The following is an 18,240-nucleotide window of genomic DNA, read 5'->3' on the forward strand; positions in this document are numbered from 1 at the left end:
AGCCGGCGGCACCGGCGCCGGATCACCGACAACGACAACCACTAACGCTCGGGGCCTCCGGGGCGAGCGACAGAAGGTGGTGGTGGCGGTAAGTTGGTAAGAACAGCACGCTGGTCCAACGGTGGAGCGGAGCCGAGCCGAGCCGAGCCGCCTGGTCCAACGGGGAAACCGCCGTGATCACCACGTCGCTGCGAGGGCAGTTGGGCAGGAGCAGGACCGCGGAAGCTGCCTGCAATCACGGATCTACAGCTCTGCAGGTTGCCCCCGCCGGCTTGACTCCTATCTGTTCCGATCCACCTGCCCACTCTTTTGCGCACTCCACTCGCTGCCATGTCCCGCGGACGCGCAGGGATGGATCGCCTGCATGCGACGCGACCCTGCGCCATCAGTACATCACTGGCATCAGCCACTGAATGGTCGGTCCAGGGCGTGATATCGCGTTGGCAGGCAGGCGCCACGACGTTGTCCCGTTCCGTTGCTCGCATGCCCGGACAACGCGGTCACTCTGGCAGTGGCAGGTCTTTCTTCCTCCGGCTACCGCCTATAACAATCAATCAACTAATCATCATCATCAAGCCACATTGTTCCATCTCTGGGACTCTGACAGGCCGCGTGGATGTTCATGGTAGGTAGGCTCCACCAAGCAAGGTACAGAGTTCAGGCGTCCGGAGCTAGCTAGTAGCTCACACGGCAACATGCCAACATACAATACAACAACAAAATCCTGAAATCAAAATATATAGCAAAGGTCTAGACACCATACACACAGGCCACAACAACAATGACGCTAATACCACCAGCGTTATTTATGTTACATGCACCACTGCTGGTCCGTACCCGGTAGCGTGATCTTCACCGACAACCCCACGCGAAAAAAAGAATTCAACCACTAACCCAAAAGCCACACAAATCGCAGAGCTAGACGACGCGCTTAACCAGATCCTAATGGCGATGACGGCCTGTCTGTAAAGCGGGCCGGGGCGCTGGGCGCGTGCTCACGGGGAGGAGCCGAGCTGCACCTCCCTGCTGCGCCTGCCGCGCACCACGTACGCCACGGCGGCCGCGATGCCGACCACGGCCACGGCAGCCACGCCGCAGGCCACGCCGGCGGCCACGGACACGGACCTGCGCGGCGGCGACGCAGCAGTAGTGCCTGCCGCGGCGGAGGTGCCCGCCGCCGCCGCCGTGGTGCCGGTGGTGGTGGTCGGGATCGACGTGGCCTCCGGCTTCGCGGCCATGGTGGCGGCGGGCATGGAGGACGCGTCCAGGGCCTCCGGGAGCGCCGCGGCCTCGGGCTTGAAGAAGGTCTGCATCTCCGGCGTCGCGTCGCTGCTTGCGAAGTCCTCCAGGCCGTGGGCCTCCGACCGCACGGCGAGCAGCGCCGCCGCCACCACGCACAGCGCCGCCAGCAGCAGCCTCTTGGACGCCATCGCTTCTGAGACTCGCTCCGAGCTGTCGGTCGTTGCCAAAGATCTCTGTTAGAAACGGGGCCCGGCTGAGCAAGCAATAATGCTAACCAAAACTTTAGATGCAGTGTTCGTGGATGACTGTGGTGACAATGCTACATTTCCTCCCCACTTTCGTCAAGATCCAGAGCTCCAAGTTTCTTGCATTTGACTAAAGATTACCAGCTCGAGAACTGCGGACAGAGTGATCCAGATGGTTCACTTCACCCAATCGTAAGGCAAGAACTGGACTCTCAGGTCAAACGAGACCGAGGTTTTACCGATGCAACAACGATGCTAGATCTGATTAAGAAAGAAGCTTAGGCAAAAAGCAAACTTTGCCCAGCTTCAGTTCCCAGTTCACAATTCCACAAAGGGTTTTAGGACTAGAGCTCCAACGGAAATGTTGCTTTCTTTGAGTAATATAACACTAGCACATACCTTTAGAGGAAGACTAGCGTTTGTGATGGAGTGAGAGGACTGAGGAGGTAGCACACTGCTGCACTGCACTGCACTACGGGGCGCTTCAAGGTTCAGGCTTCGGAGGACCAAGCGCCGGCCTTTTATACACGCTCGCTCGGCTCCAGTGATTCCTGGCAACCGAGACCCCGAGAGTGTATTATGGGAGAGCAGATCCGATGCGAGTGAAAGAGAAAATGGTGAGGATCTATCTGCCTGCTGGCCTGTGGGGGCAGAGCTCGTTGTCTGTGCGTGGTGGAGCCTGGAGTGAGAACGAAGCTAGCTAGAATGACCATGGTTGGGACTTTGGAAGAGCACAGCATGAAGAGAGAGAGAGAGAGAGAGAGAGTGAGAGAGAGAGAGAGAGAGGCACAGGCACCCACGTTAGGTGAGCATGTGAGCCTTTACCAACCCCTGTCGGCTTGCTTCGATCCACTATTTACCACGTACTGTACGCTGCCCGTGTCGATCGAGACTGATCTGCGGGCCGTGCTCGCCTCGCTCTCATTGAAGCCGTTCATCGCTCTGCACAGGGCGAGATGCCGAGATTCACGGGACAAGCCACCGCTCTGACCGGCGGAGACGAGGACGACGCCGACGCCGCCGACGCCGTGCATGGGAAGCGAAGCCACGCCACCGTACCGCTAAATCTCTTGTCTAGTGTCTAGCTGACAGTGCCTAGCTAGGTTCTCGATTAATGAGACCACGAGCAGCGTTAACTCGATCGATTAGCTCATGCGTCGCCTGCTTGCTCTTGGCAGGCAGTCACGCCATGCGCGCCCACGCTTTCTTGGTGGCGTTTTGTTCGTCCAATCACGTACGGAACTCATCACTCCATGCCCATACCACGGCAGCTAGATCTGCACGGTACCCCAGTCGTAGCGGAGCTTGACGACGGCACAAACAGCGTGACCAGTGTCTATATATTATTATGTGATCGAAAATACTACACGGCGTGATGGAAAAACATCTAGCTACTTCCGTACCCAACCAAGACCCTGAGAGCTAGCTTGGGGGCACAGCGATGGAAAAACGATCTACTTTCTACGACTATATGATGAGGCAGTCAAGGTTTTGATAATTTTAGCAACATAACATTCCGCACCAAACTAATAATCTTGTTTTGCTAGTACTCCCTCCACCTAATAAAAAAATGCTTGCTACAGTGTTATTTTGTCCCACAAAAAGGGTGTAATTATAAGCCATCATGTAGGTCCCACAAGGTACTATGCTAGCCTTGTTAGTGTGTGTCCTCTCGCCCGGTTCGAACCAAATGAGGGAACACCCTAATCGTGTATGGACTCAATGTGCCTTGATCGGAGCGCAAGTGCGCAACTGTACTTTTGGTTGTGCCGTCGATTAAGGTGAGCATTATATATACGCGGTCCTAGACTGGTACGACAGCACTTTCTACGACTCCGAAATCGGAGCCGTCACATTTCCCAAGGTTTCGATCACCTTAATTCACCCATAAATGACTGGAACCATCACGATTGGCTGCCGTCGTAAACGTCCTTATTGGACACTAACCACGCACATGAAACTCCAAGAGGAGGAACACATGGAGGAGGAGGTGTGAACACACAAACTTGGACGCCACCGCAAATGCTACTGCTGCCGTGAACACGAATCAAGAAGGTATGTTGCAGCTGAACCTCTCAGTAGATTAGAATTTATCCGTCATCGAGGTTGTCACTAGACCGGACTGGTATTCTAGTGACTTAGGCCTCGTTCGGTTGTTAGGGATTGGAGGTCTGGATTGATTCCTAGCCGGATTACTTCTCTAATTTATATAGATTTTGACGAGCTGGAACGAATCCATGTTTATTCCGGTGGAAGCGAACGGGCCCTTAGGTAATATCCTAAGCATTCACAGATCTATTAAGCATGACCCACAAAGGAAAGACAGACGCACTGTAGGCTAAAATTTTATCCCTGTCAAGTTTAGCATACTGCCTGTTAATTCGGCTGTTAGATCAAGAATCTAAATAGGCTCTCTAGGAGTCGTAGTTATAAAATGCTAGTAGCGCTAACAACTTTTGCTGCCTTCCGGTGATCGAGCGAGAGTGGTAACAACGAGAGTGTGAACGTCTCGGATCTACACGAAGAGTAGGTCTCTGCTGTCCCAGTACTACTACTAACAATAACTACTAAGTACGGAGTAATAAATAATCATAGATGACCCGGAAGAACAAAACCTGGTGATTGGGGCCAGCCGATCTGGCTCCTTTATCTACACTGTTTCCGCTACCTAACCCCAATAAATCCATAAAGGTCACCGCTCGCAGCATCATATGGGTCACAATCAGGACAGACGGCAGTGTCGTTGTCGTTGAGCTACTGCTGTCTGCTGGTAATGTAATCACGGTGCGACTGGATGGATACTCTGACGACTGAACGGTCAGGCCCCATGCTGCTGCCATGCATGCATGCATGCATGCGTGAGTCTCTTTCGGAGTTCTCTCTCACTAACATCGTCAAAAAAAAAAAAAAAAACCATTTCACTCCAAGGATTCACCGCGCGCAACTGTCCCGGCTGGGCGGGGTAGCTTCGGAGCATCGCCTTCTGACCCAAACACTGGCCGCGTGACCATGTCCATGAGTGAGCGACGGTCCACATGCCGAGAGAGACTGGATAGCACTGCTGCTGGTGGTGGAAGTGGAAGCGAGGCCGGCAGAGTTTCGCCGTCGGCGCTTCGGCCGTGCACCTAGCGCATGTACGGGAATCTGGCGCAATGCAGCGTGCATGGCGTTAAAGTTGGTGCGGTGTGGTAGTGGTAGCTGGCCGCTGCCCGCTGGGGCTCTTTTGTCCCGGCGTGTATGTGCACTAGTGACTAGTGAGTGAGTGACAGTGCTTTTTAAGCCTTTGACGATGACGGTGCGTGGCAGCGTGGGTATGGTTCGTTGCTCCTGCTGCAGAGTTTTATCAGTTGCTTAACGCGAGCGGAAGGACACGTGCTCTTCTGGCTGCAGCATTCGTGTCCCTTTTCACTTGTCGCTCAGTAATGGCGGCTGATTAGTGGCCAAAAACTAACCACGGGTATAATATTGTGCTCTTTTTCTATCGGTTATTTTTCAGAGCAATTTATTAGACTGGTTTTCAGCAACATCTTGCAAAACGAGCGCAATATATCTTTAAAAAAAAGAATCAGTGCTTAGCTAGTCACTCTTCCTTTTTTGGGGAAGATGGACTGTCCCCGGGAGTCTTGTGATTCTTTCTCGCTTGTTTTTATTTGCTTTGTTGTGGCTTTCTAAAAACTAGAAGACGTGCTCGTCCGACAACTCATGTGTTTACAACCAGTTATGATGTCCTATTATATTTATAAATAAGAACTTTTAAAAAAGAGCAGACTTTGTAAGGTATAGAGTCGTGCACGTATATATACTATAAAAAGAATACAATACTTTTACCAGATCACTTAATCTGAGATTATTTTTGAAGAAACCGAACCAATAAAGTTTCATATGCTTTCCAAAAAAAATATTAAACAATATACATTTTGTGTCCACGCCTTTCTCAGCACAATGGTCTGTAAGATGCCAATAAACGAAGAGAATATGACAACATATCAAATAGCAGTGCTCTTCAGTAAGGGAGGCTAGAATGAAGTCAAACAAATCAATAGCAGTCATACATAACTATCAAAGAATCAAATAGCCTAGGTTCAAGATGGTGGAATCCAGACAGTCCTTTTGTTGAAGCAAGTGAAGCCTACTTTTGTGATTTCAGACCATAAGTAGTGTAAACATATAATCAGCCCAAACAGTCCTTTTTGTCAGAGCAAGTGAAGTCTACTTTTGTAATTTCAGACCATAAGCAGTGTAAATATGTTCGTCTCTATAATTTTCAACCTAAACACTGCGGACCTTTTTTTCTCTCTCCCAATGGTTGTTTTTTCATATCACAAACAACGGTTTCAGGCCACAAGAAGGTGAATTTAGTTACCTTGCAAACAAGAATTACAAATCACGCAAACAACTTAATACACACATCAATTTAACTTACTGAAAATGACAGCATATGGTCACCTAAAATGTTAAGCATGCTATGTATTATGACATTATGACTTGATCGGTTGCTGGTCCCGCCTCCACCTCACCTTCACCAGCTTGTTTCGGTAGATACGGAGCTGCCTCGCGTCTCGGCGCATACACGCAGACAGCTGAAAAAATGTCTAGACTCCGCCCCTTGCGTGCAGATTGAGTTCATGTCATGCAGTTAACCAATCATAGACCAAATCATAGTCAGCGCACGCGTGGGGCTTGAGTCCAACCGGCCATGATAATTAATTAAAATGTTAATCATGGGGATTTTTAGATCGCTTCTTGTTTTTTAATGGATGCCATCGGATCGTTGGTTTTTTACATCGAGTTCTTCGGAAGCAGTTGACAGTTGAGACTGTGATCTGCTGAGAAGCCAATCTGCTCGGCTTCGTTTCAGAGTGACAAGTCAGGCGTGCTTTGCCAAGTTCAGAAGCCCAAAACGAAATAAGCCCGATTTGTTCAACGAACTTGGGTCGGTTCAGAAGGAGTTCGATTACTCAGGTAAAATCATCATGCACATGAGTATCGTACCCTTTGAGCATCACCCTTCGGGCATGCAGAGGGGCATACTTTCGCCTGATTTTTCAGTTGTAGTAGGAGTGCTTCCGCGGCGGGATTGCCGTGGATTTTTTGGCTTCGATTTAGGTAGAACACCTCGAGCTGTTGGTGTAGAAAACCTAAATCATCTATAGCCATTACAGGTCGAATTACTGTCGGGTTTGGTTGCGGGTGCGAAGCTTGCTGGTTAGGCAGGGATTGAAATTTGCTTCGATCTGATTAATGCCTGAATCAAACCATAGCTCGGATGTTTGTATATTGAGCAGCTTGACTGCTTTGCTGAGGGCTTGTTCGGTTATTCCTAATACACATGGATTGGATGGGATTGGAAAAAATTGTGAAGAAGTTTGACTTGTTTGGGATTCAAACCCATCCAATCCCACTCAATCCACATGGATTGAGAGCTAACCGAACAAGCCCTGACGCTCTCTAGATTCAGTCTTGGTGTACTTAATGATATTGCATATGATTTGTGATTGAGACTTGATCATTGATTTCTTGATTTTTTTTTTCAGGTATAGCTGTGTTCTGATTCTCGTGATTCCAGGGGGATTTGGTCTGGGGAGATTAATCTCGAGGTTGAGCCTCATAATTTTATGGCCTTTGACTGCAACAAGGAAAGAGGAGTTTCTTTGCCTGATAATTGCTCCAGCGTTTGCACTGAGGGTACTCTAATCCAGACAAATCCCTTATCTCACTACTAGAAGACTAATAGGGTGTTTGGTTTGAGGGGTGAGCTAGTCCATCATCTTCTCACTTCTTACTTTTTTGTTTGGTTTGTGTAATGGAATGAGTTGGTCCATCACCACCTCATTCCTCATAGTTAATTAGTTAGTACTAATATGAGAATTGAGTTCATCGCACTAAATTTGAGAAATGGATCCATGATGCACCACCTCATTTTGGATGGAATGATTCCACAAACCAAACATCACCTAAAGGTTTGAAGAGCCTCAACAAATTGGAGAAACATAAATCCAGTTATGGATCTGTTTCGAGAGACTCTAACCCTGAACAAGAAGCTCAAGCCAGCGATGAGGCATCTGCCTCAACCTGTTGCGTCAGGTGCTTCACCGATCTGTCGGCTGTGTTGGTCTGCGAGGTCCTTGCACGCTTCGATGCAAAGGACCTTGGAATTGTATCTTGCGTCTCCACCCTCCTGCATAACTTAGCCACAGATCATCAGGGATGGAAGAAGTGATACTGCGAAAGGTGGGGGCTTCCAGACCTTCCCATCACCCTGAGGGCTTGTTCGGTTCTACCCTAATCCATATGGATTGAGGGGGATTGAGATTGAGGGGGTTTCAATCCCTAGTAAGTCAAAATCTTTTCTAATCTATATCAATCCCCTTCAATCTATATGGATTGAAAATAACCGAACAAGCCCTGAATGGACTCTTCTTGCCAGGTGGTGGTGCCCTAGATGGGAAGTCCTGGAAAACAATTTTTTTGGAGCGGGAGTTTAGGAGTAAATCCTTCATGGGAAGATTCAACGTGGATATTCTCTGTGGCCACAACGAGGATGTACGTGATGTGTTCCTTTTGGTATCAGCAAATCTGATATTCACCAGCGGTCGTGATTCTGTGGTTAGGATGTCGAAAATGGAGGAAGGGTTATTGATTGATACATCCCGTGCACTTGGTGGCACCATCCGGGCGATTGCAGCTGACTCTAGGCTTTTAGTGAGTGGAGGAACTAATGCCTATATTCAGTGCTGGATGTGGAAGGCAATGATCAATTATTTCACATCTCTGGATGTGGTACTGACCACAATGTGGAGTTTCGCCTCTAGGGGCATGAAGGTCCCGTGACTTGTCTTGCTCTGGATTCACTAAGAATTTATAGTGGTTATTTGGACATGACTGTTCGTGTTTGGTACAGAGCCCAGATGGAGTGTGTGCAAAAGTTCATGCATGCAGATTGGGTTTGGGCTCTTGCTCTGCGTGGAAATACTATTGCCAGTACTACTGGCATAAATGCATATGTATGGGATATCAGGGACGACAATTTAACAAGCTTAATTTCCAATGCCCATGTTGGTAGCACATATTCTATAGCTTGGACACACCTGGCAGATGTGTTGTTTACTGGTGGAGAGGATGGCGCTATTCGCTTGTTCAATGTTTCTGATGTCTCTGATGATGAGGAGGATATTAAACCAGTGGCAACTTGGGTACCACATTCAGGTCCTGTTCATTCTCTTGCTTTTGAGTATCCATAGCTTGTGTCAGCCTCGAGTGGTGGCAGGATTGCACTCATTGATTTGAGGAAGCTTCCGACCCCCAAAAGATCATCAAAGGGTATGCGTACTAGTGGTGGACCTACAGGGTATGCCGGATATGCACCGGCATACCCTGTAAAACCAGCGAGTGTATATATACCGTATATGTAAAAACTAAAAAGAAAAAAATTAGTGCACTGAACAATATGGCGTCATGACAGGAAGCCCTGGCCCTAGTGCCCTATAGACTGCAGTACACCGCCGTTTCTATTTCCTAGTGGTCTGGATGTTTTATTTTTCTAAACTAATCTTGATCGGAGAGAACGGAGCCCTAGTCATAGTGTTGTGCCGCAGCCTGCCGCCGCCCTGCTCTAAATCGGAGGATCGCTTCTCATGTCTCATCTGCGGTATATATATTAGATTATTAGATATAATCATGGTCTCTTGGAGGTTCGTCATCTGGATCTATCGTCGTACTATATATAGTTTTACCGAATTATATAAAACATTTGTTTACATCGCATACCCTATGCTCAAATCCTAGGTCCGCCACTGATTGCGTACTAAGACCTTTGATGCAAGCGCAATAGAGCCTCCACAGAGGATGCTTCATGGCGTTGGATGTGATCTCTTCTCCATCGCCATTGGTGCAGATAGGATTGTATCTGCGGGCGAGGATGGCTCTGTTAGAATCTGGAACTTCTCAGAAGCATTGGATATTGAGAGGAGGGCACAGGCCCTAAGGAGTTTGAGGCAGGAGAACCGCATGAGGCGGAGGAAGGCGCAGGTAGGGATGAATGCAAGTGGCAGAAGGCCTCATTAGTGCTCAATAGCCATGAAAAAGAACCGTGATAAAACTGCCACTTGGCACAACAAGCGTGCCACTAATGAGAAGGTCACGCCTTAGATTAGGATCGTTAGCCCTTCACTGAGTTGCAGTTTATGGTGGCCATACATTGCTATCATTGGGTACTTTGTTGTTGGCAGTACTTGAGGATTAATTTCAATGAAACCAGATCTACCTAACATGTAGTTCAACATTGGCGCATTCAAATGTTCAACTTTGTGTAGTTAGAATTTCTAATTTAATATATGTAATTCTTCTATGCCTAGTGTGTATTGATCAAGTCAAAGATACGTCCATCAAATCTTTGAGGGCTGATTTAGTGACCAGTGATTTGAGAGCTGATTTGGTGATCAAGGATCACGGAAAATCCATAGAAGAGGAATCCTATTTAATCCCCTCGTGGTCTTTCATCACCAAACCTGTCCTAAATTCCAATTTGTACCGAAGGCCTTCTGCCTACTATAACTTAGGGCCTGTTTGGAAATGCGGTTTTGAAATACTGTAATTTTGAGATACCACAGTTTACAATTGTACATGACACAAATACTACGGTATTACTTTACCACAGTAAAACCACAGTATTGCTCAAAACCGAGATATGTTTGGTTCCATTGGAAAAACAAAGTATATGTAGAGAGAAGAGAAGAAAACTGAGGTCCGAGTGGAGTTTTAAAAACTCCAAAAATACCATGGTTTTGGGTAAACCATAGTATTTAAAACTGTGTTTTGCCTATACAAACCAAACACCTTTTGAGTTTTAATACTATAGTATCATCAAATACCATAGTATTGTTTCAAAACTGCAAAAATACCACACTTCCAAACAGGGCCTTAGTGTCTTTTATGGATACTGCCTCTTTTTTTGTCTGGCTCATTCATTTGTCCAAATGTTCTACTCGCTCGCTTTCGTCCTTTCTGTGGCCCACTTGAATGGCCCAACGGTCCCACCCGCTCGCTTTCAGCCCTTCTGTGGCCCACTCGCTCATATGGATGACGATCTCTAAAAAAGCTCACTTGATGGCATGAGTAAATATAAAATCATAAGTCCCCGCTGCATCGGGATGGGCATAGAGGCAAAATAGTTAATGAAAAATTTCTAAAAACATAACTACCAATAGAGTTAAGTCGATAGGTATAAGAGATGATGTTGAAGCGCATACGTACTCTAGCTCTAATTTATTTCACGATAGTTTCTAACCAATCTAGTAGCTTAGTAAAAAATTGTAATTACGAAGAATAATTGCATACAGACAAATATGATGTAACAAAAAGATGTAAGTGCAAGAATAATTACGAAGTGCAAACCATATATTATAAAAGATGACACAAGATATATCCCTGAGGTTTCGGTTGCTTTTTGGCACCCTACGCTCTCGTTACGACGAGTCTAATCTAGATGATTCAAGCGCTAATTAAGATTCAACCTACGCTCTCATTAGTCCACAAGGCGCCACAGGATCCTCCCCTTCCTCTTGACTTCTGAAAGCTTAAGACCTATTATAAAGTTGTGTGTGTTTTTTTACTGTTTTTTAAGCCTACAGCCAACAGTCTAGTTTTTAGCGTCATTTTGCGACTCACGTCCGTCCAACAATTCGAGCAATCGAGCGTCGAAGTATCGATTTTGTGATCACATCGTTAACCCAGCAGGTCATTCTAAGGCTTCGTCAGATAGGTCCCTCAACCATGGGCCTGAATACACAAGCGTTAGCTAGAAGGCTGATGAATCATTGGCAATGTCGGACGCGCGATCTTCGACGCCTGTCCAGTTGTGCTCTGTCTGTCTGAATGAATGAATGAATGATTGCCAATATTTTAACATATAGCCATAAACGCATCGCCACCGTCTGTTTTGTTTATGCGTTGCGCGCGCTAAACTAATGTTTTCATCTGACACTGACAGGCCGTGCAGTGGCCACATGCTGCAGCAGGTTTGTATCAGGAACTAAGCGGTAAACTAAGGGAGGTTCTTTTTTTTTCTCTTCCTTCTTCTCGCGCAGGAAGCTTCCTGGGTGCTTCTCTCGCAATCTGACCTAGGTTTTCCATTCCCCTTTGCTCGCTTCTGCCGACCGTTTGAGGCAGCAGTGCGACGATGATCGGGAAGGGAACCCGGGCGGTTGGTTGGAAGTGATTGATGCGGCCAGTTGTTTACTACTTTATTTTTTTTTCTTGCGCCTTTCTTTGAAGACGAAAGTGCAGCGCTGATGTGAGAGGTTGGCAAATCCTGCTCCCTGCGCGTCGGCGGACTCTTTGAAACGCATATCGGCATATGCATATGCGACTGTCAGGTGTCGCGCCCAGCGATTGGCACCGCGGCCTGCCTTCGGAGTCAAACTTTCAGGCAGTGGTTGCCGCAGCTGACAGCAGGTGTGCTAGTGTTAAGTTGCTTTGGCCATTCAGAATCGGAGCTTCCCATGCATGGAGGTCACGGGGAAGCCCCAGCCAGTGATGCGGCAGCTGTTCATGCGAACGTGATTGCTCCAAGAGCCACTAGGAGGAGCAGTGTCATCATCTGCACTGCACTGCACTGCACCTGCGGCTGCGTGCATGCACGGGACGGCAGGAGAGGAAGGAACAGGGCCATGTGTTGCTGCACCATCCATCCATCCATGTGACCTGACCGCCCAACCAATGGAATGTGATTGGATTCTCACACACGACACGCCCCAACCTATGCGCCTCCACCGCCGCTCTCTCCGTTCTCCAACTCCACAGTCCCCACTTTCCAGGAGGCCAACAGTTTAACAGAAATCATGGAGGACCCACTCTCCAGCAAGCAGACGAGGAGGAGGACTGACACTGTTATTTTCTTTATAATCACTGGAAACCTGAACTTGTAATAATACAAACCTAAGATGGCCCTTCGGCCTTTCGGTGTCACGAGCCATGACAAATTCGTCACACTAAAAAAAAGTCAGAAACACTACAATAAACACCTGTTCCAGCCATCCATCTCTTCGTTACTGATTGCCATTTTGCTTGCAGGGCAGCCTGCCAGCCCATACATACCATACCATTGCCTAATTGCCATTTTGCTGATGCTACTTGAACGCGTCTGAAACTCTCAACTAAACCAAGGCTAAAGGATATGAGTATCTGCTTATATGCAATATCATTAATTAAAGCCATCACATCGCAATATCGCATCAGCTACAGAGGGATGAAAGTGGTAATCCAAACTGTTAAAACAAATTTAATATTTTAAAATAGATATGTATAAAATTTGATGTTGATCTTTTCTTATGTTATCAAGCACATTAGTACAAATATGAATAAAATATTATATAAGTTGTTTTATATATTATTTGCTCCCTACAACACAAAAAGTTAAAAAAATTACCGAATTTGTTTCCGAATCCATACCGAAGTTTATATCTATTATTTGAGAAATTGTAGGATGAATTTGAGGTTTACCTTTTATGAATCTTAACAAGCTGGATGTTAAAAACAAGAATACAAATTTGTATCGTATATTCTATATCCTATTTATTCGCAATCAAAGGAAAAACTGATTACCGAATAAATACTGTTTCCGACCGTTTTCATCCCTACCTACAGGCTACTACTGAACCAGAAATCCGTGCATCAGACTGACTGCAACGCTCCCCCTTCCCCTCCCCTCCGCTATCACTGTTCATGTTTTAGGGGACACTGTTCACCCCTAGCCCCCGTAGCGGCGAGCGCTATCCGCTCCCCTCCGCCGCGACCCTCCTCTCTCTCACGCCAGATGCAGGGTGTCACTGTGCACTCCCCCTCGCCTGCTTCTCGCGGAAGAAGCCGCCCGCGCCACACACCGGACACTTCGCGCTCCACGTCTCTCCCTTTCGACGCGTCTGCGGAAGGCGGATTTCCGGCGAGGCGGCGGCGGATCTGCCGCGGGAAGGTCGCGTCGGCGTCGGTCCCCGTCGGCTGTGTGGAAGACGAAGTCGAGGTGCTCAGCAGGCAGGTCCGGTCGCGAGCGAAGACGAAGAGGCCGCAAATCCGATTCCGCCAAGGTTCGTCGCGACCGCTTCCTTCCTTTCCCGCTCCGAGCATCGACGGCTTCATCGGATCCGGACATCATCGCTTCGATTCCTCTTGTTTCGGCCGTAATCTTCGCTTCTTGAGGTATGCCCTTCGTCTTGTATACTTTGTGTACTTCATGCACCTCCGTTTGATGAAATAATTTGTACACCAATCGACTATTCCAGTTAACCCAACTTCATTACATGCGACAACAATGAATTAATCCCCGGTGCAAACATGTACACGGATCTGGTGTGCCTTTTAGGGTTTAATTTTTATGGGAGTCAACATCCCGCGGAATATCCTAGATATTTAGGAAACGAATGGTACTCCAAATGATTACGCCCTATTGCTCTGCAGATTCCCATATTTTTGAAACCCTACACTACGGCTACACTTCGAATCTGCCTTAAACTGTCAAGTGTTGTGCCACATTTTTTTGGTGCCCACTTTCCACTACAATTGACCATTTACTAAAGTTTCAGCATGATTCATCCTAGGGTAACCCAAAAAGTCTAACCTTACCCGCGCCAAAGTAATGGTCATTGTTTATTTGAGTAGCTCAAAGTGTCAATAACATTTCAGATGGTCCTTTACTTCATTAATTACTGTGAATGATGTTCAGTCAAATCTGTAGGGCTATGTCATGACCTTATTGTATTGGTCTCCTTCATCACAATTTTTTGTCACCCTTTGTTACCACTGCAGGATAGATAATAAATTGTTTGGACCTTCATATAGTTGGTTTGTAAATTCTTACAACAACTAGATGTCTTCGTTCTGTTGACCAAAATATGGCTGAACACACAGATCTTTAGTATGGCAGATTATTTTTTACTTACATTCACTACAATGTTTGTTCTTTTGTATTGTTCAAGTTACGTGCAACACTCACCTTTTTGCACAATATATGTCCATGAACTTAATGATACGTTGACCAAAATATGCCTGAACACACAGATCTTTAGTATGTCAGATTTTTTTTCCTTACATGGACTACACTGTTTGTTCTGTTGTATTGTTCAAGTTTTGTGCAACACTCACCTTTTTGCACAATATCTGTCCATGAACTTAATGTTACGTTGACCAAAATATGCCTGAACACACAGATCTTTAGTATGTCAGATTTTTTTCCTTACATGGACTACAATGTTTGTTCTGTTGTATTGTTCAAGTTTTGTGCAACACTCACCTTTTTGCACAATATCTGTCCATGAACTTAATGTTACGTTGACCAAAATATGGCTGAACACACAGATCTTTAGTATGTCAGATTTTTTTTCCTTACATGGACTACAATGTTTGTTCTGTTGTATTGTTCAAGTTACGTGCAACACTCACCTTTTTGCACAATATCTGTCCATGAACTTAATGATACAATTAATGAATCGTATTGAAACAACTGACATATTATCTCACAACTACTACAAGTTTGTATAAGTCATGACCAAACTATGACAAACATCTCTATGTCCATGTACTACACTTTATTTCAATTTCATTGTCATACATTGGCCTTAACATTGACAACATTATCAGTGTTAGTTTCACTAAATTCTTTATGTTCCTTCCTGCTATATTACTCATGGATTTATAATCATTACATGTCCCTGCCAAAATTTTTGTTCATGTTTTTGGGAAGTCTTTCATTCGCATAGCCTATATGGTTTACAAGGGTATGCACGTGTTACTTCATATATTATTCTTTGCAGCACACTTGAGAATGGCATCCTCGACAGAAGATAAAATGAAGGTTTTGCTTAAAGTCCTTGTAGACTGTGCCAAGGATGCCACAAAATCCCTTGGTGGATTAGTAGATCATGCATTAGACCACATGCATGATGAAGAGATCTTAGCTAGAACCCTCTTTGCCATGAAAGAAAAACTTGAATTGCTACACCAAGATGCCTTAGAGGCTAAAGTCCAAGCTTTTCCAGAAATTGCTAAGTACGACGGGGATGACATAAGTGTTGAACCTACATCTCCGTCGACCCCTCCAACAGTTACTGAACCATCTGTCGATGAAGACGAGTTCTACTGCCCTGATGTCAGTGATGAGTGGTACTTCAGCGATTCAGATAGGTCAACTCGTAATAGCTACTGGAATATTTATTAGCTCCATGTATTCCAGTAGTAGTTGCACGATATCCTTTTGAACATCCAAGTACTCGGGTTGTCCAACTAGTCATGTTGTCCAAGTAGTCCTGTGATGTATGTCTAAGTCTCAATGGTACCTCGTGGCCTTAAGTTATTATGATGTTAAGATTAATGTAGTATGTGTACTATGTTTAATCTTAAATATTCTAATGTTGTTGTTCCTACTGCAACGGTTCATGAGATCATTTTATTATTATTTTCTTTGTTCATATGCTTTGTCTCTTGTTTCTATACCTCGTTTTGTCGATTCACTTCAGTTTATACCATATCACTAAATGTCTGCCATCTCCACATATCTTAGCATGGACCCAGCAAACAATGCCACATCGTCGCAGCCGATGTCAAATACCTCCAATGCCCAGCAATTTCCCCCTCCACCCCCTTTATGGCCTACGGGCTTCATGCACCAGAATCCTGTGGATTGCAACATGATGGGAAACCTTAATTTTCCTAGTCCTGGTCAAGGTCCAACTACAATGTGGGCTCCCATTCAGACAGGGAATACTAGTTCCCAATCTAACATGATTCCGGCTTCGCAATCTGCAGTATATTGGAATCATTACATGAACTTTGTGAGGAACCCTCTTGGTTCAGTTTGAGTGAATCCTTATACAGATTCTTATCCTGCATCACATACTAGTACACCGTTGCAGGGTTCGAATACTATACCTCCATTACCTATAAACTTGGAGTCAGATGTTGAACATAGTGTTCAGGACATCAATAGTCCAGAAAAAAATGCACCTCCCGTTCCAAAACAAAAGAAATCGAAGGAACAAAACTTTACAGCACCAGAAGACATACTCTTTTGTACTACATGGTTGCAAATTAGTAGTGACCCTATTGTGCACACTAGACAAAGGAGGGAGGGGCTTTGGGCTCGAATTGAAAAAAGGTACAATGAACAAAGGGGGGACTTTCCTTGTAGACTTAACAGAGCACTTAGCAGTAGATGGGACAAGATTAGAGCTGATGTCAGTAAGTTCTCTGGATACTACGCAAGAGTCCTAAGAGAGAAACAAAGTGGCTTAAGTGACGAGGATAAGGTAAGACATTTTGTAACTATTTTATTTATAGTAAAACTTTGTGTCCTTGTACTAATTGTAATTGAACATCGAATTTTGCAGACATCGAAGGCAGCTACATTGTTTGCTCATGAGGAGAACAAACCATTCCATTATATGCACTGCTGGCATCAATTGAAGGGGGGACCGAAATGGGAGAGCATCTGTTAAGGACATTCGTTCAGAGGATTACATGCAAGATCTATAGCATCTTCGGGGTGTCCATCAGTTGAAGCACCAGAGACTGATAGTGGATCGGCTGGGTTGACAGGAAAACGGCCCCGTGGTCGTGATTACAGTAAAGCAGAGAGAAAGAAAGGTGCATCTTCTTCATCTCCTGAATACTTAAGTCGATTGCAAGAAATTACTGAAAAACAAATACAAAGGTCCATAGAAAAGGGTGAAAAAAAAGAAAAGAGCAGTGAAGAAGACAGGGACATACAGAAGAAGAGATTGGAATTGGAAGCACAAAAGTTAAGCATTCGACAAAGGGAACTCAAACTTGAAGAACTCGAATCGACAAACAAACGTTTGCAGATGCTGCTGTCCACAAATGAAGAAGATGTTGATCCAGAAGTTTGGATTATGATGAAGGAACAGAAAAAAAATTGCAGCAGTTTATATTTCGTTTTGAGTAATCTTGACCGATTCTGTTACATGTAGTCGACATGGTGTTCAAAAATGTTGAGACAATTTATCTAAGTTTCTTATGTCATATGTTTTTTCGAGAACACTATTTGTTTGGTCGAACACTCGAACCAATGTAAGTTAAGTTGTGTGCTGTTGTATTAGAAAATAATGAACTCGGCTGTGATAAATGTTTGAACAATATTTGTGCCTATTCTATGCTATGTTATATTTTGTAGAAGAAAACATGAATCCTGTACTCAATTGCAATGGTATGTTTACACTTAGTACAAAATAAGATGCATGTTATGGTGTAGCTGGTACACAATTTGGATGTATGTAAACACATATGAAGCCGGCTGTCGGCACATATTTGAAACAAGTTAGGTAATTTATTGGAATACTCAAATAGACGACATGACATTACAAGGACTGAATTTAAGTGCGAACTAAGCAGCTACGACACATTATTATTACATACTTCCACGGCGAGCCCACAAATGCTCAACAAGATCATTTTGAAGTGAGCACGATCTTTCTTGGCGACGAAGATCAAAGTGGTTAATAACCCATTCCGCCCGGCCTTCTCCAATAATTTGAGATGGTTCAATCCCTGATGTGATGTCTCCGAAATCAATGTTAGCAGCAAAAGGGCCTTCGTCTTCAACAATCATGTTGTGCATGATGATGCAAGCTGTCATTATCTATGTCAAACGATTACGATCCCAACCATAAGCTGGTCCACGGAGCACCGCCCACCGGGCTTGAAGAACTCCAAATGCACGCTCAATATCCTTTCGGCAACTTTCCTGCAT

General features: G+C 45.4%; 1 protein-coding gene and 1 pseudogene across 3 annotated transcripts; one reads left to right on the plus strand and one right to left on the minus strand.

Moving 5' to 3' along the window:
• Positions 1–709: 709 nt before the first annotated feature.
• On the minus strand, positions 710–2,170 carry LOC100277187 (uncharacterized). Of its 3 annotated transcripts, none has more exons than XM_020547604.1 (2): positions 1,629–1,880; positions 710–1,452 (listed from the first exon to the last, which is right to left on the minus strand). In XM_020547604.1, exon 2 carries the CDS (start codon positions 1,428–1,430, stop codon positions 996–998), a length of 435 nt encoding a protein of 144 aa, XP_020403193.1. In that variant the 5' UTR covers positions 1,431–1,452; positions 1,629–1,880; the 3' UTR covers positions 710–995. The 3 variants fall into 3 exon arrangements, with proteins under 3 accessions (XP_020403193.1, NP_001144299.1, NP_001315117.1); NM_001150827.2 differs by lacking the exon at positions 1,629–1,880 and adding an exon at positions 1,887–2,170 and having other exon boundaries at positions 723–1,475; NM_001328188.1 differs by lacking the exon at positions 1,629–1,880 and adding an exon at positions 1,887–2,102 and having other exon boundaries at positions 726–1,452.
• A 4,878-nt stretch (positions 2,171–7,048) lies between these two features.
• Positions 7,049–9,635, plus strand: LOC103648390 (F-box/WD-40 repeat-containing protein At5g21040-like; annotated as a pseudogene).
• The last annotated feature ends 8,605 nt before the right edge of the window (positions 9,636–18,240 follow it).

Source organism: Zea mays, chromosome 2 (assembly GCF_902167145.1).
Source record: "Zea mays cultivar B73 chromosome 2, Zm-B73-REFERENCE-NAM-5.0, whole genome shotgun sequence".
Lineage (NCBI taxonomy): Eukaryota > Viridiplantae > Streptophyta > Magnoliopsida > Poales > Poaceae > Zea > Zea mays.